Genomic DNA, 23,458 nt, shown 5'->3' with positions numbered 1-23,458 from the left:
TTGAAAATAAGTATATTTTTCTTGCCATGGCCAACTTGATTGGTCCTCACCCTTAGGAAATTTCTCCTTAGTCCAACTCACAATAAAATAGCACAATAAAATAGCACTGTTCCAGTATCTAGAACATAATAGAATAAGAGAGTTGGAAAGGATCTTGGCGTCTTCTAGTCCAACCCCCTGCTTAGGCAAGAAACTCTACACCATTTCAGACAAATGATTATCAATCTCTTCTTAAAAACTTTCAGTGTTGGAGCATTTACAACTTCTGGAAGCAAGTTGTTCCACTGATTAATTGTTGTCAAGAAATTTGAGGGGCTCCTACAAAAATGAGGGAGTTAAATCTATTTTCCAAAGCACCAAAAGGCACAACAAGAAATAATGGATGGGAGGAGGCGTGGCCAATGTTGCAGTGGCAAGTCGGGTTCTTTAAGATCTCTTGAAGACCCGTCAATATCTCTGCAGTCCGGGGGTCCTAAGTGACCTAAATCATCCTGAAGGGATGATAAACAAGGGGAGCACGGACTGGTCAGCATAGGGGGATTGCAAACTCCCTGGCTGAACCAGAAGAAGCTCCTCAAACCAGACTGCTGAGAAAGCAACCTTAGAAGTCGCTAGGAAGCTGTGGCAGCAGTAATGAAAGAGGATGACAGGAAAGCAACGTGAGACATTGAGGTGAAAGAGACTCTGATTTTTACAAAAGACTTTTCCCTTTGAATCCAACTGGAAATTAAATAAGAATAGACGGGCTGAGAGTGAGGAGTGAGAGTGGATGTGTATTCGCTCCCACATCTGGGAACCTGACGGCGGAGAAGAGACAAAAGCCTTTTTCTTTTTTCTTACATTTTTCTTTGTGATTGAGAAAAGAAAAGTAACTTCTTAAAAATAAGAAATTGGGACTAAATGAGTTAATGATTGAATCCCATTCTATCAAAATGTTGGAATGATGATAACTGAAAAAATGAAACTTTGAAGATTGTTTTTTTTTTAAAAGTTTACTGTGTTCTTGAAAGATAAAATGAAACTGAAGATTGCTTTAAAAAGTTTGCTGTGTTCTTGAAAGCTAGTCTGCAGTGCCATCTAGTGGCAGAAGGGAAAAGATTTTGACTTGGAAGAAACTCTGACTATAGTTGACCTTGGCATTTTGGTAGACTGATAAAGAAAACAGATGTACAAGAGAGAAGACTTGATTTTGGACTTTCCTTTTGGCTTTTAATCTTTTATTATTATTATTCACCAACTGATGATTCCTTTGAAGTTCTGTGTTTTGATTTTTGCTGGTGGATGAAAGGCACCAGCCATTTTGTGTTTTGTGTCTTTTATTTTTATTTATGTTTTTTTTAGGGACCTTTTTTCTATGTCTTTTTTTAAAAAAAAATTAGATTGACAAGAAATCGGATTAAGACTGGAAGAGTCAGAAGAAAATTTTTCCTTTTTGGTTGTTTGGATTTGTATTTTTATCTTTTACTTTTGGCAGTTGAATTTCTTTTCCTCTTTTTTTCTCTCTGTTGGGGTATTTGGAAATTTGATTTTTGAGGAAGGTGGTTGATTGGAATTTTTGTTTCTTAATGTTTGTATTTTATTTTTCATTTTCATTTTTATTATTCTTTTTTTTCCCTAATCCAACCATTGGGGAGGATTAGGCACCTGGATTATAAATATGAAGAAATTTATATCACATCCACACCCAACAGCAAGTCCCTCATCGACAGAAACACAGAAAACTTCAGAGATGATGGAATTAAGAAATTTTATACAATCGCTTCATGATGACTTAAAACAGGAAATAAAAGAAATGAAAGCCATGATTGGGAAAAATGAAGAGAAGATCCAGAAAGTAGAAGAAAAAGTGGAAATGACAGAAAAGAAAGTTGAGAAATTAGAAGAAAAATTGGCACCAACTGAAAAGTCAATTATCCTGTTGGAGATGGAGTGTTCTGAGTTTTACTTAAGATTTCAAAATACAGAGGAAGAAAAAGGAGAAAATTTACCTGAGATGATTGCTGAGATATTATCAGAAATTTTGGAACAATCCAAGGAAAAGATCTTAAACGAGATTGATTATGCCTTCAGAGTATACACAAGATATGCAATGAGGAACAAACTACTGAGAGAAGTACATCGAAGAAGGCAGTGAAAACAAGAGATATTACAAGCAAGAAATACAGCACTGAAACACAAAAATAAAGAAATTGTGGTATTAAGACAAATACCTGGAAGAGTTAGAGAATCGAGGAGAGAATATCAGTTTCTAACGAAGTTCCTAATATTCAAAAGAGTGAATTTTAGATGGTTAATACCGGAAGGAATTTTGGTGACATGGCAAGAACAAAGACATAGACTTGACTCCATTGAAAAAGCAAAACTATTTTATCAACAATTTTGTAGACCACTAGAAGAAGATTTGGGAGCAATAGGAGAGACAAAGCAAAAAGATGAAGATAAAGATAAAGATGAAAAAGCAAAGGAAAAAAGAGCCCTAAAAGAAGGAGCGAGCTCTAAAGATCCAATGGAACTCTTGGCTTGTGGTTCGTTCAGAACTCCGGTAGGACTCGACAGGAACAAAGAGAGACAAGGGCGATGAAGTCAAAATCTAGTAACAAGTAAAACATGGAAGAAGAAATTTAAGCAATATCTTTAAATGTAAATGGACTGAATGCGGCGATAAAAAGAAACAGAACTTTATCTAAATTAAATAGCTTGAAGATGGACATTATATGCCTACAAGAAGTATATATTAGAAAACAACATTTAAAATTATTACAATATCCAAAGTTAGGAGTACTATTTACATCATTGATACAACAAAGCAAAAGAGGAGTGGTGTTGTATATTAAAGAAAAATTAGAACCTAAATTACTTTTTGAGAATGAAGAGGGCAGGATTCTGATGGTGGAAATAAAAATGAACTTTAAACGAATACTTTTGATGGCAATACAGGCACCAAATGAAAAACAAGAAGAATTTTATCAGAGATTACACAGAAAATTTTTAGAATTGGATTATGAATATGTATGTATAATGGGTGATTTTAATGTTGTAACAAATGTGGATCTGGACATGAAGACAAATAAAAAATCCAGAAGAATATTGCCGAAATCTTTTTTTACAATGATAGAAGAGTTGAGTATTCAAGATATTTGGAGACAAAAACACCTGAAAGAAAACCAATATACTTTTTATTCAAATAGACATTTATCGTGGTCAAGGATAGACATGATATGGATATCAACTTATAGAACTTATAGTTAATATACAAGAAGTAAATATTGGTTCAAATATTTGGGCGGACCATAGCCCAATGACAATAATATGAAAAGGAAAGAAGATAAAGACAAGATGGACTTTGAATGTAACAATATTAAATGAAAAGGACTTTCAGCAATTTATAGAAAAAGAAATAGAATTTTTCTTTAAAATAAATAAGAAAGAAGATACATCACTTCAGAACATATGATGAAAGCCTATATTAGAGGTTTGGCAATAACTTATTTGGGAAGAAAGAATAAAAAGAAAAGGCAAAAACAGATAACATTGGAAGAGGAGTATAAGAACCTAGAGAAATAATTCCAAAAAGATATCCAAAATAAAAAAATTAAGAAGCTTATGGAACTGAAAAAATATGAAATAAATTTAAATGAACAGGAAGCATTAGCAAACAAATTAAGAGCATCTAAACAGAATTTTTTTGAAAATGCAAACAAACCAAGAAGATGGTTAGCATATAAATTAAAAAAAGAGAAGGATAAGAAAATAATAAAATATTTACAAGATGAAGAGGGGAAATTACACTATAGAAATGAAGAAAAGAAGATCGTCATTCAAAAATACTATGGAAAGCTTTATTCCCAAGAAAAGATCTCAGAGGAAGAGATAATAGAATATTTGGAAAAATCCGATTTACCTAAAATACCAGAACAATATAAGGGAATGTTAGAAGACAGAATAACAGAATAAAGAATAAAGATGGAATTAACAGAACTGATAAAAGGACAAAATAATGGGAAAACACGAGGACCAGATGGGTTACCAGCTGAACTATATAAAACACTACAAGAAGGGATGAGCAATGAAATGTTGGAACTATTTAATGAATTAGTAATGAAGGCAAGAATGCCAGACTCATGGAGGGAGGCTTATGTAACACTTATACTTAAAGAGGATACAGACCTACAATTGATAAAAAACTATAGACTGATTTCGTTGCTAAATGTGGATTATAAGATTTTTGCGTCAATAATGGCAAATAGATTAAAAAACCAGTTAGATGAATTTATTCATATCGACCAAAATGGATTTTTACCTAAAAGGCAAATTAGAGACAATATGAGGATAATTTTGAATACTTTGGAATATTATGAGACACATTCAGAAAAACAAATGGCGATGATGTTTCTAGATGCCCAAAAAGCTTTTGACAATGTGAACTGGCAATTTATGACAGAACAACTGCAGAGAATGGATATTGGGGATAGATTTATAAACATCATAAAAACGATTTATGATAGACAATATGCTAAATTAATGATGGAGAAATGACAGAAAATATTAGTATTATGAATGGCACTAGACAAGAATGTCCTCTATCACCATTGCTGTTTATTCTGACCTTAGAAGTTTTAAATAGAAATATTAGACGAAATGAAGAGATAAAAGGGATGAAAATCAAAAAAGGAGCCTGGATAGCTCAACAGACAGAGCTCTGTAATTTAAGACCAGCTGTCTGCAATTAAAGTAAGATCGAATCCCGCCAGGCTCAAGGTTGATTCAGCCTTCCATCCTTTCTAAGGTAGGTAAATTGAGGACCCAGTTTGTGGGGGCAATAAGCTGACTTTGTATAAATATACAAAAGTATGAAGGCTGTTGCTTAGCGCATTGTAAGCCACCCTGAGTCTCCGGAGAAGGGCGGCATATAAATCAAAATTAAAAAAAAAAAAAAGGAGTATAAATTGCAAGCTTTTGTGGATGACTTAGTGTTCATCTTAGAGGATCCACAAACAACAGGTCCCAAATTACTAGAACAAATAGAGAATTATGGAAAGGTGTCTGTCTAAAAATAAATAAAGATAAAAAGAAAATTCTGTTGAAAAATATTACAGAAAAACACAAAAGAGAGATAGAAGAGAATCTAGATATACAAGTGGTGAAGAAAGTTAAATACCTAGGAGTATATCTAACTTCAAGATGTGTAACAATAAAAGAGGATAAGTATTATAGATTAAAACAACAAATTGAGAAAGATTTGGAGAAGTGGAAGAACCTTCAACTGTCACTAATGGGAAGGATTGCAATAATAAAGATGACTATATTACCAAGATTATTATTTATATTTCAGACAGTACTGATAAAAATTGAAAAGATTTATTTTCAACAGCTTAATAATAAGGAAATTTATATGGCAAGGGAAAAAAGCAAGAATAAGCATAAAAATGCTTCAGGACATGAGACTACATGGAGGATTTGGGCTACTGAACTGGGAATTGTATTACCAGGCATTGACTTGGATGAAGGAATGGGTTGAATTAAGAAATACAAGACTATTAATACTGGAAGGTCATGATTTACAATTGGAATGGCATACATTTTTATGGTATGGTAGAAATAAGATACATACGTAATTTTATAAATATTATATAAGGAATGCGTTGCTATTGGTATGGGAAACGTTCAAAGATAAATATTATCTGAAAATACCCATATGGTTATCAACAATGGAAGCTTTGATACACCCAAATGTTTTTAATGTTGGAAATATTGTTAGATATAAGGACTTACTAACAGATAAGGGGGATTTGAAAGGGAAGAACAGGGGATTGAGATGGATTGGTATATGTACATGCAGATACAAACAAGATATGAAAAAGATGCTAAATTACATGGTTTTCACTTAGGAAAAAACATAGTTGGATGGGATACTCATGGGAACAGTGGATAAATTAATTTATTTATTTATTTATTTTTTTTTAAATTTTTATTATAGTCCAACATACACAGACAAACACAAACATTTAAACAAACTATACATAAACTAACTATACAATGAAATCAAGTCCTGAGACTTGAGCTTTGAGGTGGAGATACTTCGGTAATTGTATATCAATATATCTGTACATATTATACTTCATCATATATCAATATTTATATAACGGTATTTCATTTTGTTTCTGTATTTGGATATAGTTGGATGGTATTTCCTTAATTCGTGTCCTTTTTTTCTAACCAGTTATACCATTTTTGCCAAATTAGATAATAGTCTGAGTCTTCTTTTCCCTGAATTTCTTTGGTCAGTTTATCCATTTCCGCACATTCCATTGTTTTTTGTATTACTTTTTCTTGTGTTGGCGTATTTTCCAATTTCCACATCTGTGCAAAAGCGATTCTGGCAGCGGTTAGGATGTGTATAATTAAGTATTGTATCTCTTTTTTATAATCTTTTGTGAGTATTCCTAATAAGTATGTTTCCGGTCTAAGGGGTACTTTTTGGGTGGTGATTTCTTCTAATTGGCTTTGAATTGTTTTCCAAAATTTTTTAACTTTTGGACATGACCACCACATGTGGTAGTAAGTCCCCTTCTGTGTTTTACATTTCCAGCAATTTTGATTGGTGTTGGGGAACATCTTTGCCAGCCGTGCAGGGGGGAGATGCCATCTGTAAAACATCTTGTATGTATTTTCCTTGTAGGGCACGGACATTGTCAGTTTAGTATTGACTTTCCACATTTTTTCCCATTTTTCTAGATTAATATTATATCCAAAATTTTTAGCCCAAATAATCATATTTTCCTTCACCACTTCTTCTTCCAGTTTGTATTTAAGCAAATAATTGTATATTTTAGTTATTAATTTGTCATCTGATTGCATTATAATTTTGTCTAATTCATTTCTTTCTTTTTGGATTCCAAATTTTTTCATATCACTTTTATATCTTGATTTTATCTGTAAATACGTCCACCAATCAATGTCCGTGCCCTGTTGTCTCAGTTCCTCTGTTGTTTTTATATCTCCCTCTGTATTCAGCAATTCGTCGTAGGTCTTCATTTTATTCATATCCATTGTATTCGGGTAGATTTGTGCTTCCATGGTTGATATCCATCTTGGAATTTTATCGTAATGTTTCCTTCTTATTTCAATCCAAATTTTTGCCAGTGCTCCTCTAATGTAGTGTCTCCTAAAGTGTTCATGCTGTCTGGGCTTTTCCTCCCATAGGAATGCGTGCCAACCTTTGAACAGATCGAATCCTTCTAGAGCTAATATTCGTTTATCTTTGAGTGTCATCCAATCCTTAATCCAGGTTAGGGCTGTTGCAATGTAATAGGTTTGCCAATCTGGTAATCCCAGGCCGCCTCTTTCTTTGGTATCTTGCAAGTGTTTCAGTTTAATCCTGGCTCTCTTCCCCTGCCATATATATTTGGATATCATTTTGTCGAGGTCTTTAAAATATGTTTTCCCCGGATTTATCGGTATTGTTCTAAATAAATATAACATTTTTGGTAGAATAGTCATTTTAATTGATGCAATTTTGCCTAATAATGATAGTTTTAATTTACTCCATGCCTCTAAGTCCTTCTGTATCTGTTTAACCAATTTGATGTAGTTATCTTCTTTTAATGATGATACTTTATTGGTGAGCCAAATTCCTAAGTATTTTATTTTAGTTGTTGTTTGTATTCCTAGTGCCTCTTCCAGCTCCTCCTCCTGGGGTTTTGTCAAATTTTTGGTTAGTAATTTAGTTTTTTGTCTATTAATTTTCAAACCTGCCACTTCGCCATATTGTTCTAGCTTCCTTAATAAATTCAGTCCTGATTGTTTCGGTTGCTCTAATATAAATACTACGTCATCCGCGAATGCTTGAAGTTTATATTCCTGGTTTTTTGTTCTTAATCCTTTTATTTCATTATCATTCCTAATTTCGTTCAATAGGGGCTCCAGTGCTAGTATATATAGTATGGGAGAGAGGGGACATCCTTGTCTCACTCCTTTGGATATTTTAAATTGGTCTGTTGTCTCTCCATTTATCCATATTCTTGCAATTTGATCTGAGTATATTGTTTTAATCATATTAAGGAATTTCTCGCCAGCTCCCATTTTTTCTAGTTGCAATGTTAAATGGATAAATTAATTTAAAAAATCTATAAAATCTATAATTTTTTACTAGGCATTGAACTGGAGGAGGAGCAAGTAAAGGAAATAATGATAGCCTGGGCAAAGAATTTTGGACATTCAATAGATGTAGATAAATGGCAACAGTTATGGGAAAGGAATTATAAATTAACAATGTCCACTGCATATAAGAAAAATCAATATAAAATGTTTTATAGATGGCATATGCCCCCTGAGAAACTGGCAAAAATGTTTAAAGATAAATCAGCTAAATGTTGGAAATGTCACCAGTTACCAGCTTCTTATTACCATATGTGGTGAACATGTCCAGAAGCAAAAAATTATTGGAATACAATTAAGATATGGTTGGAAGAAATGATACACAACGTATTGATTTAAAACCAGAACTGTTCCTATTGGGTATCCTGCCAGAAAAAATTAGCAAAGAAAATATTTATTTGATTATACATGTAATAATGGCTACAAGGATTGTTTATGCACAACACTGGAAAGCAGAGAAAATACCTTCGGAAGGAGAAGTAATTTAAAAAAAATTAGATTGTGCAGAAATGAATAGATTGACTTTGATGATTAAAGAAAGAGAAGATTCAGAATACTTTAAGATATGGAATCAATTTTACTATTGGTTAGAAAAGAGATACAAATAAGTAAATTAATAGTTATGTATAAAAATGTCATAATCAGAATATTTTGTTAGTGATGTATTGTTGTAATTGATTCGATGAGAATGAAGACAGAAAAAATAACAAAAAGAAGAACGATCGGAGACAACATCGAGATGACACATGGAAGGAATGACTGATGTATTAAATGTTTGTTTGTTTAAAAAGAAAAAACAATGGATGGAAACTAACCAAAGAGAGAAGCAACCTAGGACTAAGGAGGAATTTCCTAAGGGTGAGTCCAATTAACCAATGGAATAGCTTGCCTTCAGAAGTTGTGGCTGCTCCATCACTAGAGGCTTTCAAAAAGAGGGAGGGAAGTATACCCCAAAAGGACAGTGCCAGGAACCACTAAAATAATGCAGAAAACTTAAAACAGCCATTCCCCTTTTTTAAAAAAGTCAACCCCAAAGCAACCGCAGCAGCTGAGAGGACAACTAAGAGCAGCTGCTCACGCTAATTGAAAGCCTGGGCGTGCTGCCAAAAGCCATTAAACCCTTCCAACTCTATTGTTTTATGTTCTCTATGTTCTAAATTGGGTGTTTCACAGCAGAAGCAATACAGCTGGCTGGACCACACATGCTCAATTCACGGCCTGTATGATCAAGCTGCATCATTGTCCCATCCTGTATCTTTTTTCCCCAGGAGGAAACAAGAAGTAGCCAACACTGCAGTAGCTATAAAAAATCTTGGGAAACTCCAGGGAGTATCAGCTGATCACAGAAGTGTAATTTAATACTCTTTATAATGAAAATGTTTGTAATCTTGTTCTTCTTCCTGAAGGGAAGAGGGTGATTGATGGGTTTCCCTGCCTAATCTTGTCAGTTTGTTGTTTATTGACTTAATTCAGAGTGCATTGACTGCATTCCAGCTGCAACTGTTAAGTGGAGCTATTAACTGAAGGGCGAGAGAGAGAAAATAACCTCTCTTGCACTTTATTTTTAACCGGTTCTCCGAACTGCCTAAGCAATTTACTAATGGTTTGGGCAAACCCGTGAAAACTGACTGAATTTCACCTGTGCTTCAGATGTTCTGGATTACCACTCTTCATGATGAAGGGAAACAGAGATGAACTGTGTGCCAGATTGTAGAAGGTAGCACTTCCTGCTATATCACATCTAGCCTTGTTACATCTGTGACATCCTTATTACCAGGGGTGGGTTCCAAAACCCGCCACTACCGATTCACCTGAATCAAGGTGAACCAGTAGCAACCCACCGCTGCTTGTTACCTATTATAGAACCACACCAATTTCCCTAAGTTTAGAAAGGTGTTTTACTATAGAAACGCTGCCTAAACAAGTACAAAAGATTACATCTCTGTTGCAGTTTGATGTTAACCATCAGTTAAACATCGCTAACAGGTTTGGAATAGGCAGAATCTCTTTCCAACCTCAGAGACAGTGAAGTTCTTCTGAGTCCAGATATGTTTGGCATTCAGTTTATCTTTCTGGTTAAGTAAGTGAGGACGGGGTAGAGGACCAGAATTTCTGGCTTCTATAAATTTAGTTGCTAGGTGCCAGATGCGAGTTTGCCATCGTAACACTCCAGGGATTGCATCAGCTAAATGAAAAATGATAGGAGACAAAAGTTTTCATTAGCTCATGTTAAGATAACAATTTCAGCTAGGAAAAAAGAAAAATAATAATGAATAGTTCTGCTCTTCTTTACTAATCACTCATTAGTGCCAGTTTTTAATTTTAAAACAATTAGATACATTCTTATTTAATTGGAATAAAATGATATTCAACTTGTTTTATGATATAGCAGCTACTCATTGTATTTTAAATATTCTGATTTTTTCTTTCTTATGGTTTAATGCTAGGAACCTTTTATCAGAGCTGTCCACTGTAAAGTTAGATAAAAAGAGATGTCTCAATGAAGTGCTCTCTTAGTTTGGAAATCAGAAAGAAAAATACAGATTCAAGTAGTGCTACTTACAGAAGGAAGATAAGGCATTCCTCATTTTCTGTAGAATTAAAGAATATGAGCTTATAACAGTTCAGATCCTCATATTTGAGTTGCTTCTTGATAGATCTTCTTAAACATTTCTGCATAATCACTGAAAACAATGGTTCTCCCTCAACCCTCTAATTCTCACAATTGTACCCACTAGGAGCATTCCTACTATGTGAATATTGAGGATCCTTCTGCTTTTCTAACTAATGGCAAAGTGCAAAAATCTGTCAGCCAATGCCTATTTACACACATTTGTTATGCAATACAAAACAACATATCCTATGTGGGGATCAGAGCCATCCTCAGATTGCTCAACTAAAATGAGGAAGGAATGATGGGACTAATGTCATTAAGGCACCATGGCCTCATGAGGAAAATAGTCCCAGAGGGAAGGAGTTGATAAGAAGTCAGTCAGCAAGCAAATAATTCCTTCCCCAAGTTCCATGAGAATTATTGGGTTAACTTGTAAAGTTAACTGACTCATCTATGACCCTTGTATGGCTTTGTATAGACAATACGAAGGAGATAAATGAAGGAGTTGTACATAGAATCTAAACTGATACATCCTGTCAGCAATCCAAAACACACAACTTCAGGGAATTACATTTATATAAATATTAAATCCTTCTTTCAAAAACACATCTGCTTCTGTTTTCAGTAGCATTCAAAATATCTTCAAAATAAAGTCACATACACTCTAATTACTTTTTTCCAGTGTGCTGAACTGAGCTGGAATATTTGATGACTGAGAATTAAGGCAACTGAATTCATAGCACACCTGGAAGCTCCCAGCTTGGGGAAGGCTGATATAGAACATTTGTGGCTGGCAAATATTTGGAATGGAAAAGGCCCAAAAAGTGTGTTTGGGCCACAGGTTAGAGAAGGTTGCTAGAAAGAGAAATTAATGTCTTCCTATGGCAACTTCTAAATACAACTATAATTAACAAAGTATGAAAACAGCAAAAAGATTTAATCTGGGAATTTTATCAGCATTTTGAAAGTATAAAAGGAATTTTGCAACAAAAATACCAATTGATAGTGGAAGAATTTGGGTTTTGAGAAGGATTCTTACTCTTTGCTTCCCACAAAATGTCCTGCTCTGGAGGGGCAGTAAACAGGATGTATAGCCGGACTGTATCAATTCCGTACTTCTGAATTATATCTTCAGGTTCAATTCCATTGTACTTGGATTTGCTCATTTTGTCCCACGTTACCTGCAATTTCTCTTTGGTTTTTGCATGAATGGGTTCAGGACCTAAATATATACATCAAGAAAAATGTTAAGATACAACCTCAGAAACATTTCAGATTAAGAGTTGATTGCTTTAAATCCTTTGCTGTACCCATGTTCAAAATCAAGGTCATCTTCAGTTAAGCAGGTTGTAGTCATACTGGCTGAGCTTAAAGGAATGCTCCTCGTGTCTGGAGGAGTTAAGTTTGGAAGGCAGCTCTTTTGAATCCAAAATTGGATTGTTTATTCTCTTCTAGGAATTTTTACATATGCAAATTAGATAATGCTTGCAAGCTATTATACAGAGATATTAATTTTTCTTACTTCAAATTCAATAATGTGCAAAAAAAATGTTTCTTTTAGATGTGAAGATTATAATAATTTTAAAAAATGTTTCTTGCACATCATCATCATAGTCCACCTTTCCTGCGATGGGTGGCTCTTATATAAAATATATTACCCCACGTAATGGTTATCTAATGTCCTACTTATAGCAATTCACATCTGGTTCATTCCTTGAATATCAGCCCCAAATGAGCTACGCTTTTATCAAGATATAAAAACCTCACAAATTTCACAATTTAACTATCCGCAACACCTTGATCAACAATGGTAGATATTATTGTGCATATCTATGGCAAAATATTTCTTTTTTTTTTTTTTTATAAATTTTTATTAATAATAAAAAGAAAAAACAAAACCAACATAAATACATAAAATGACATACAAAACTAACAAACATCGATTCAGTCCAATGACTGACTCTTAGAAGTTACTATAACGGTGGGGTATTTTCCATTTTTCTATTTATGTCAATGTCTATAATCATCTGTTTACATGGTTATATATATATATATATAATTGATTCCTTATTTACTACTATACATTTCTATTGATCAGTCATAAATTATCTTTGTATTCCTATTTTTGCCTCCAGCCAGCCGTACCATCTTTGCCATACTAAATAGTAATCAGTATCATCTTTCTCTTGTATTTCTTTTGTAAGCTTATCCAATTCTGCGCATTCTGTAATTTTAGCTATTATTTTGTCTTCTGTAGGTAACTGTTCAGATTTCCAATGTTGGGCAAAGAGTATACGTGCTGCTGTGAGGATATGAATGATTAGATATTTTATTTCTTTGGTATAATTTGCTGTGATGATTCCCAATAAAAAGGTTTCCGGTCTCATTTCAAGTTTTTGTTTCGTAATTTCTTCAATCATTGTTTTAATTTGTTGCCAGTATTGTTTTGCCCTTCGGCATAGCCACCAGAGATGGTAATATGTCCCTTTCTGTGATTTACATTTCCAGCACATCGGAGATGTATTTGGGAACATCTTGGCTAGACGCGCCGGTGGGAGGTGCCATCGGTAGAACATTTTGTAAAGGTTTTCTTTGTAGGGTATGGACAATGTCATCTTATAATTTATCTTCCACAAATTCTCCCATTTATCCAATTCAATAGTATATCCTATGTTTTTGGCCCATGTTATCATGCTTTCTTTGACAACCTCCTCTTCCAATTTGTATTGTAATAGGTACTTATAAATTTTGGTAATCATTTTCTCATCTGCACTTTGTAATATTTTATCCAATTCATTTGGTTCATTTTGGAATCCGAATTGTGCCCGATCAGTTTTGTATCTTGATTCTATTTGCATGTATGGCCACCAATCAATGTCTATACCCTGATTTTGTAATTCTTGTCTTGTTTGTAATTCTCCTTCACTGTTCAGTAGTTCTTTATAAGTCCTCATTTTCGCTATGTCCATAGCATTGGGATATATTTGTGCTTCCATTGTCGATAGCCATCGTGGGATCTTGGTGTAATGTTTCCTAACCTCTTGCCATGATTTGTACAATGCTTCTCTAATGATATGTTGCTGAAAATACCCATGGTGCTTATCCTTTCCCTCCCAGAGAAAGGCATGCCATCCGCGATGTAGATCAAAGCCTTCTAGTGATAACATTCTTTTATTCTTAAGATCTATCCAGTCCCTTATCCAGTTTAGCGACGCTGCTTTATAATATAGCTCCCAGTCCGGTAGGCCTAGGCCTCCTTTTTCCCGGGTATCTTGCATACATTTTATTTTAATTCTGGCCCTTTTCTCATTCCAAATAAATTTTGTTGTTATTTTAGTAAGGTCCTTAAAGAAATTCTTTCCTGGCCAGATTGGGGCTACTTGAAAAAGGTAAAGTAATCTAGGGAGTATATTCATTTTTATGGATGCAATTTTCCCTAGGAATGACAGTTGTAATTTATTCCATGTTTCCAGGTCTTTTCTAATTTGTTTCATTAATTTATTGTAATTGTCTTCTCTGATTGTTATTGCTTTGGCAGTAAGCCAGATTCCTAAATACTTTATTCTCTTTACAATTTGTATTCCTAATTTGTCTTCTAGTTGTATCTCTTGTACTTTTGTCAAGTTCTTTGTTAACACTTTAGTTTTTTGTTTGTTAATTTTAAGCCCTGCGACTCTTCCATATTCCTCTATCCTCGCTAAAAGTTTGGCTCCTGTTGTTTCCGGTTGCTCCATTATAAACACCACGTCATCAGCAAAGGCTTGCAATTTGTACTCCTCTTTCCGTGTTCTCAAACCTTTTATTTCGGGGTCTTTCCTGACTTCATTTAATAATATTTCCAAAGAGATTATGAACAATAGTGGGGATAAGGGGCAGCCTTGTCTCACTCCTTTTTGTATATCTAAGTTTTCAGTCATATCTCCATTGATCATAATTTTGGCCGTTTGGAGGGAATATACTCTTCTAATCATTTGTAAAAATTTAGCACCAAAGTCCATAATTTCTAATTGCGATATGAGGAAGTTCCAGTTTAAATTATCAAAGGCCTTTTGTGCGTCTAAGAAGAGTAAGGCTGCTTGTTTATCGTTTCTTTTCTCGTAATATTCCAGGACATTAATAATTGTTCTTATGTTATTTTTGATCTGTCTTCTTGGAACAAAACCGTTCTGATCCGTATGTATGTATTTATGAATAATTGTTTTCAATCTTTGCGTTATGACCAACATGAAGAGTTTATAATCTACATTAAGCAGTGAAATCGGCCTATAATTTTTAATTTGTGTGGGGTCTGTGTCTTCTTTAGGGATAAGTGTAATGATGGTTTCAGTCCAGGATTTGGGAATTTCTGCCTCTAATAATGCATCGTTGAGAACCAGGAGTAACAGTTCATCCATTGCATTTTGACAGTTCTTATAAAACTCCGTTGGTATACCATCCGGGCCTGGAACTTTGTTGTTTTTTTGCTTTTTCCTTGCTTCCACCAGCTCGGACATCGTAATTGGTCTATTTAATGCTTCTCTGTGGGACTTCTCTAATTTTGTGATGTTTGTTTTACATAGGTATTCCTTAATGTCTTCCTCCCGAATCTCTTCTCCCTTGTAGAGACTTTGAAAGAAATCTTTAACTATACGTTTTTTGTCTAGGTTGGTATGATATATTTGTCCTGTTTCGTCTTGCAATTGAAATATTGTTCTCCTTTCTTTTTCTTTTTTCAATTTATACGCTAACCAGCGCCCCGTTTTGTTTGCATGCTCAAAGTGTTTCTGCTTTGCTAATTTAATTTTCTGTGCGATTTCTGTCTGGGTAGTCAGATTGATTCTGTGTTTAGTAAGGTTTAATTTTGCTTTTATTGTTTTGTTTTGGGGGTCCTTTTGCAATTCTAATTCATATGTTCTGAGTTCTTCTAACAACTTATTCCTTGACTGTTGTTTCTCTTTATTTTTTTTTTGCCATATACGCGATTGTAAGACCTCTTATATATGCTTTAATTGTGTCCCAAAGATTTTGAAGTGATGTCTGTTCTTTAGTGTTTATTTGTAGGAACATTTTAACCTCTTTCTCGATCATCTGTATATATTCCTTATCCTTTATTATTCCCGTGTCCATCATCCACCTCCTTTGCTTTCGATGTCCCTTCCATATTATTCTAATGGGGTTATGATCTGCCCAGGTGTTCACTGCTATTTCGATATCTTTTACCTCCTCTCTGAGGTCTGAAGTCATCCAGGCCATGTCGATCCTGGACCATGACTGATGTGGGTTTGAATAATATGTATATTGTTTCGTTTGCATGTTTGCCTCTCTCCATACGTCATGTAGGTGTAGTTCATTGATCATATCCTTGAAGGGTTCCGGTAGAGTTTTCTTTCTGGTTTTACTTTGTTTGGTACTCCGGTAATCTTTTTCTATGTCCGTGATTGCGTTGAAGTCTCCTACCATACAGATAGCTTCGTACTCCAGGTCTTTAATTATATTGTGTAGCTTTTTGAAAAAATCATTTTGATTTGCGTTGGGTGCATATATAGATATTAATAGTATTGTTTTGGATTCTGTTTGTATTTCTATTATTAAGAAATGTCCTTCTGTGTCTGCATATATTTGTTTTGTTTTTAGGTATTTCTTCACATATATTACGACTCCTCTCTTTTTTTGGTCTCCAAGCGCTGCATATAGTCTTCCTAATCTTTGATTATCCAATAATTTTTGATGCTGTCTTTTAATATGTACCTCTTGGAGTGTTATAATATCCATTTCTAGTTTTTGAAGTTTTGTAAATGTGTGTTTTCTTTTTGCTGGTGAATTAAGTCCGTTTATGTTGATTGAAATGAGTTTTAGCTCTTTTTCCATCTCTCTTTATTTATTTATCCGTTGATTGCAGTCTTTTGTTGTTTCTGAGTATCATTTGCGTCTTTTCCCTCGCTCCCTCTCTCTCCATTCTTTCTCTTTCCAATCTTCTCCCCTCTTCTTGGTCTCTTCCTTCTTTCTCTGTCCGCCGTTCCTCTTGCCTCTTAGGACCCTCTTCTTTTCTACTCTCTTGCTCCTCCTCCAGCCCGAAGTGTTGATCAAAGAAGTCCTGTGCTTTTCCTACGTTATCAATTCTGTATTTTTTGTCTTCCCAGGAAATTAGTAGACCCTCCGGTATTAGCCAGCGGAACTTTATTTTAAATTTATTTAATTGTGCCGTTAGGAAGTTGTAGTTCCTTCTTTGGTCCCTCGTCCTTTTTGGTATCTGTTTGAGGGTTAAAATTTCTCTTCCCTTATACATAGCTGTATCCTCTCTCATCTTCCTATAGATCTCTTCTTTTAAGGATTTTTTTGTAAATCTGATATGTATTTCCTTTGGCAGTTTATTTCTCCGGGCGTAGTTCGTGTGGACTCTATAGATTTCGTCTATTCCACTTCGAATCTCTTCCTTGTTCCTCTGGGTCACTTCAGAGAGTATCTCAGTCATGATTTCTCCTAAGTCCTCCTCCTTTTGCTCTTCTACATTCTGGAACCTTAAGTAGAAGGATGCCTTCTCCATCTCAAGATATGATACCGTGTCCTCTAGATCCTTATTTGTAGCTGCTTGGTCATATTCCATCCTCTCCATTTTCTTATTTGTATATTCTATTCTCTCCTCCACCTTACAAATCCTCTGTTCATTTTCCTCCATTTTATGTTGTATCTTTCCTATCTTCTCGTCCATGTTCCTAATATTATCCTTTATCTCTCCCACATCCATCCTTAGTTCCTCGTGGTTTTTCCTTGTCTCCTCATGGTTATAGGCCATAGTCTCTTGCATTTTATTCATTCCTTCCTGGATCGTCGTTAATATGGAATGAATGTTTTGCATACTAAGGGTGGGAACTGCTTTATCCTTTTCCGTGGTTTCAGCTGTTTTTTGTTGTACTGGGGAGGCCATGAGTATCATCTGGCTTGATGGTATTTTCTTGCTTAACTTAGAGATTGTTGTTGAGCTTGTAGTTGCCATTTGTATTTCTTTTAATATCTTCTCCCAGAATCTCATATACTGATTTCTATTTAGGTTATTCTATTTCTTTTGGGATTTTTGTATGGTTAGTGGCTTTCAATAGTCCCGGTAATCCCAAGAAAATAAGCAACTAGGATAAGTTCCCTTGTCACACTATCACTATCTATATGTAAATTTATCTATAATTTCTATTTTCCCTTTTTCGATATTTTACAGAGATCTTCAATTCATAATAACTATCTGGTCTGTATTACTCTCTAAACATAGGGGTAGAATATAAGGGGGGGGGAAGCGAGGGAAAAGTCTAAAACTTCAGCAATTCATCAGTTAACTATCCTTATATTTAGTTATTTACTATCTTATTTAAATTAATTATTAAGTACTATTAATTAGTATTTGTCAAATCAATTACCTTAATTTCAATCCTAAAAACAATTAATCTGTCTAATATAGTTTTCAAAGCTAGACATGCAAAAAGATATAATATTTAACTACCAAGATAAAATATAGCACTAAGATAAATATAGTTATATATTAAGAGTAAATATGAAATTAAATTAACAGTTATATATATAGTATATAGTATATAGTATATAGGATTATATAGATTTCACAAACAATACATTTAATATTAATGCCTTCTATAGTTCTTAATCACTAATTTGTTATCAGCTTTTAATACAATTAATTATACTTTACAGTTGATTCTTCTTCTTCTTCTTCTTCTGGATCACTCTCTTCTCTCTCTCTCTTTTTTTTTTCTTTTCCTTCTCTTCTTCCCAAATTTGTATCTTTCTTATTTATTGTTCAAAGTCCAAAATTCTAAGTCCAATGTCCAATGTCCAAATATTTTTAGATTAAGTGTCCAATGTCCACCAAAGCTTCAAAACTCCCAAGTGTCCACCTTTCAACAGAGAGAGAAAAGGAGTAGGGGGTAGAATAATCCAAATCCCGAAGTTTAGGTCCAAACCTCCAAATCTCCAAAGTCCAAAAGTCCAAGAGTCCCAAGAAAAATATTCCGCTTAAGTTAATTTAATTTAGCTCCAAAAGTCACTGGTCTCCACTTTAAACGAAGTTTTCCTGGCGCTCTCTCTTCCGGTATCGAATGTTTGTTAAATGTCTCGTTATCGCCTCCACAAAGTCTGTCAAGTTAACCCCCTTTCTCTCCTTAAATTCCGTCTCTCCTCTGTGGCTGTATATTCAAAAACCAAGCTTGTCTGGGCTCGCTTTCTCCTCCTGGGTTTCCTCCGCTTTCGCCGGCTGCTAAATTGTGCGCTGTCACTGTCAAAATGGAAGCTGTCTCCGCTTATTTCTCAGTCGCCGCTATCTAGCTTCTTAGTTGGAGTTTTAACTTCTTCCGCCTTCGATTTTCACATTATGGGTTGTAAATATACCTTTTGAGCTTTTTTCTTTCCCGATCTTTCCACCGAAGTCTTCTTTATTTGATTTTCGCTTCCCTCTTAGTCAGCTGTCAACGTTTCTGGCCAGCCGGGTGGCTGGTTTTTCCCCGATCAGGATTAAGGGGGGTTTCCTGAACCTTCGGGGGGATTGCTGTCCTCCCCGAGGTCCTCGGAGTTTCCCCTTTTTTCTATTGACCTATCCAGGGTCAATAGTGCCTAAATCGGCTCCTAAATCGGCGATATTAGGGACTTGGAGAACGGAGAACCGTTTCCTTTCGTCCCTAACACGATGACGTCACCGCCGGAAGCCTATGGCAAAATATTTCATTTGTACAACCCCAAAGCTGATATATTTGATTAAATGTGAACTATATTTAAATAAAGGAAAGATTAAATATCAAACTTTTATCTCTAGTCAGGTATACAATAATTTTTCCTGTCACATTAAATATATATATATATATATATATAATTTAGTAATAATTGTAAAGATCTCTGGGACTCCATCCAAAGTTTTGCGGTTACTAGATATAATACTACTAAGCATCAGTTATATTTTAAAAAGCCAATATTCTTCACTTAGAAATACTATGAGCCAACTAGGAAGCAGCATTTTAGGCATAAAATTGTTTATCAATCAGTAAAAGCATTCATTGTTGAACTATGATATCTCTAGTAAATCAGCTAGCTCAAGGGGTTAAATAGTGTTATTAAGGTCTGATAAATAATATTCTCTAATAAATACTAAACTTTTCACTAAACTGGCATTTTGATTTTGTCTGATTATTATTTAGTAGATATAAAAAGTCTACCCCCCCATACTTGACATATTAAAAAAATCAGACAAGTTTAGAGTAGAATAGAATTACAGAGTTGGAAGGGACCTTGGAGGTCTTCTAGTTGAACCCTCTGCTTAGGCAGGAAGCCCTATACCAGAGGTGTCAAACTCAATTTAACTGATGGCTGCATTAGGGTTTTGTTTGACCTTGGGGGCCGGGGTGGTCGTGGTTGGGATGGTCATGGCCAATTTGACATCACTCATGTTGGGGTGCCTATGGTGGCCTGAGAGCTCTGCCAGTGAAAACAGGCTCCCAAGCTCCATTTTCAGCTGCAACGGCTTCCTGCAAGCCTGTCAGTGAAAACAGAGCTCGGGAGAGCTGCCCGCAGCCTCGTGAGCTACATTTTCACTGGCAGAGGCACCGCGGGACAGTCCTTCACTGTTTCCAGAGCAGCACCACGGGCCAGATCTAAGCACCCCACAGGCCAGATCTGGCCCCTGGGCTTTGAGTTTGACACCCCTACTCTTTACCACTTCAGACAAATCTCTACTTAAAAACTTCCAGTGTTGGAGCATTCAAAACTTTTGGAGGCAAGTTGTTCCACTGATTAATTGTTCTAACTGAAATTCCTTCTTAGTTCTAGGTTGCTTCTCTCTTTGATTAGTTTCTATATATTGCTTATCTTGTCCAGCCCTCAGGTAGTTTGGAGAATAGCTTGTGTCAGGGTTGCCTCTGTTCAATTCCTAGGAAAGAGAAATCCTTGGCTCCACAGATTTAGAGAAAAGTACTTTTACTATGAACAAACTGAATGTAAACAGTTTCAAGCAAGCTCTGAGGCACAGAGCTGGAACAGCACTTTGAAATATAGTATACAGCCCAGCCTCCTTGTAGCTAGGCAACCAGAGGCCACTGCAAACCAGAGCCAACTGACATGGCCTTGAAGATAACCACAGTTGCAAAGCTGCAATGTACAATTCTCCAGAGTTCTCTCCCCACTATTTTATGGCAGCAAGCAACAGGCTGGCTGACAGCTTGACTCCCTCTTCTTTGTGGCAACCCCTGAGATATCGGAACACTGCTATCGTGTCACCCCAGTCCTTCTTTTCATTAAATGAGACATACCAAATTCCAGCAACCATTCTTTATGTTTTAGCCCCCAGTCCCCTAATCATCTTTGTTGCTCTTCTCTGCACTCTTTCTAAAGTCTCAACATCCTTTTTACATCGTGATGACCAAAACTGGATGCAGTATTCCAAGTATGGTTTTACCAAGGCATTATAAAGTGATATTAACACTTCATGTGATCTTGATTCAATCCCTCTGTTTATGCAGCCTCGAATTGGTTGTTGGTTTTTTTGGCAACTGTGGCATACTACTGGCTCATATTTAAATGATTGTCCACTAGGACTCCAAAATCCCTCTCACAGTTACTACTATTGAGTGAGGTACCACATATACATGTGCATTTTGTTTTTCTTGCGTAAATGTAGAACCTTACTTTTTTCATCATTGAATTTCATTTCGTTAGAGAGTGCCCAATGTTCAAGTCTGTCAAGATCCTTCTGTATCTTAAGTGTCTGCTCTCACGTGCTGCTATTCCTATCAGCTTGTGTCATCTGCAAATTTGATGAGATCCTCATCTATCCCCTTGTCCAAATCATTGATGAAGATGTTGAAGAGTAAACAGTGGTCTAAAACAGTGCCTTGGGGTATCCCACTGCATATTGCCCTCCATGTAGATGCAGTTCCATGGAGTACTACACGTTGAGTGCGGTTGATCAGCTAGTTACGAATTCACCTGGTGGTGATGCTGTCTAACTCACATTTTTTTATCTTATCAAGTAGTAGGTTATTGTCTACTTTATCAAATGCCTTACTGAAGTACAAGTGAATTATATCCACAGCATTCCTCTGGTCCACTAATTTTGTCTGTTTGTCAAAGAATGCAATAAGATTTGTCTGGCATAATCTGTTTTTGATAAGCTCATGTTGGCTTTTGGTTATTACTTTGTTTGCCTCTAGGTGTTCACTAATTTGTTGCTTGATTACCTTTTCCAGAATGTTCCCAGATATTGAGGTTGATAAGTCTGTAGTTTTTTCCCCCTTTATTGAAGATGGGAATTAGATCATCTCTTTTCCAGTCCTCTGGCAGTTCCCTGGTGCTCCAGGATATAGTTCAGTGGTTTTGAGATCATGCTTGCCAGTTCCTTCAGAACCTTAGGGTATAATCTATCTGGTGTGGTGATTTGAATTTGTCTAGGGTAGATAGGTGCTCTCTTTCCATTTTCTTCCCTATTTTAACTTGCGTTCCTAATCTGTTTTTTGCGCTGCTGTTTTTGATAGATTGGACTGTTTTTTCCCTTTGTGTAAAGATGGATGCAAAAAACTATTTAAGTAGTTCTGCTTTCTCCTTGCTTGTCACCTTCTTGTCACTTCCTCCCACCAATGGACTAATCGTTTTCTTGACTTTTTTCTTGTTTTTAACATGTTGAAAGAAATTTGTTGTTGTTATTTTTGACTTTTGTTGTAAGCCTTAGTTCATTTTGAGCCTTAGCTTTCCCTACTTCATCTTGGCAGGCTCAGGCTATTTGCCGACATTCTGCCCTAGTTATGTGCCCATCTTTCCACCTTTTATACTTGGCTTTTTTGTATTTCAATTTATCAGAGAGTTTTTTATGCAGCCATGCTGGTTTCTTTTGAGAGCTATTTTTTTCGTCATTGGTATTGTGCTAAACTGGGCTTTTATAATCTCACTTTTCATAAATTTCCCAAGTTTCTTGAGTTGTTTTCCCCTTGAGGTTTCTCATCGATGGAATTAGCTCTCAAAGTCCAAGACTCTAGTTTGACTTTGTTCTATTGCTTGTGCTTGCATAATGTTTAATTCCAATATTGCATGATTACTCCCCCCAAGTTTTCTATAGCTTCAACCCCTTCTATCATTTCATATCTGTTAGTGAGAGTTAAGTCCAATATGGCTGATCCTCTAGCTCCCTTGTTTTTGGGAAATAAAGTTGTCTGCTAGGTTTGTCAGGAAACTTTGATCTTCCACTTGGTGCTGAGTTTGTCTGCCAGTTGATTTCAGGGTAGTTAAAGTCCCCCATTGCTATTGTGATGTGCTTCCTACATATCTTACTTAACTGACTAGCAAAAAGTTCATCTATTCCCTCTGTTTGGTTGTGTGGCCTATAGTATACACCTATGGCAATGTCATTTCCCCCCCTTTTTATATTGACTGAAATGCATTCAAGGCAGTTTTCATCATTGTTGTGCTCTATTTCTGTAGTGATGCATTTATTTCTTATATATAGTGCAACTCCACCTCCTCTTTTGGGTCTGTTTCTTTTAAATAATTTAAATCCCTATAGCTGTATGTTCCATTTGTGGGTTTCATCCATAATGGCAATGATATCATATCTGCCTTCATTTACTTGAATTTCTAATTCACCGTTTATTCTTCATACTCTGTGCATAGACATTGTGTATAGACATTGTATATAAACATTGAGTCCCTTTTGACTGACCCTGTGTTTACTAA

The 23,458-nt window shown here is 35.4% G+C and overlaps 1 protein-coding gene across 7 annotated transcripts in view; it reads right to left on the bottom strand.

Moving 5' to 3' along the window:
* Positions 1–23,458, bottom strand: part of LARS2 (leucyl-tRNA synthetase 2, mitochondrial) — a 216,366-nt gene that overhangs the window by 35,478 nt on the left and 157,430 nt on the right. For all 7 annotated transcript variants that reach the window (XM_060685937.2, XM_060685936.2, XM_060685940.2 and 4 more), the window contains 2 exons: positions 11,811–11,993; positions 10,173–10,342 (listed from right to left, as the gene is read on the bottom strand). In XM_060685937.2, the coding sequence (XP_060541920.1) occupies positions 10,173–10,342; positions 11,811–11,993 (353 nt within the window). The remainder of the gene's footprint in view (positions 1–10,172; positions 10,343–11,810; positions 11,994–23,458) is intronic.

This window comes from Pantherophis guttatus, chromosome 4 (genome assembly GCF_059756535.1).
Source record: "Pantherophis guttatus breed Tessera chromosome 4, ASM5975653v1, whole genome shotgun sequence".
In the NCBI taxonomy this organism is placed as follows: Eukaryota; Metazoa; Chordata; class Lepidosauria; order Squamata; family Colubridae; genus Pantherophis; species Pantherophis guttatus.
Note: the sequence above shows the minus strand (reverse complement) of the source record. Positions and strands in the feature narration are given on the sequence as shown.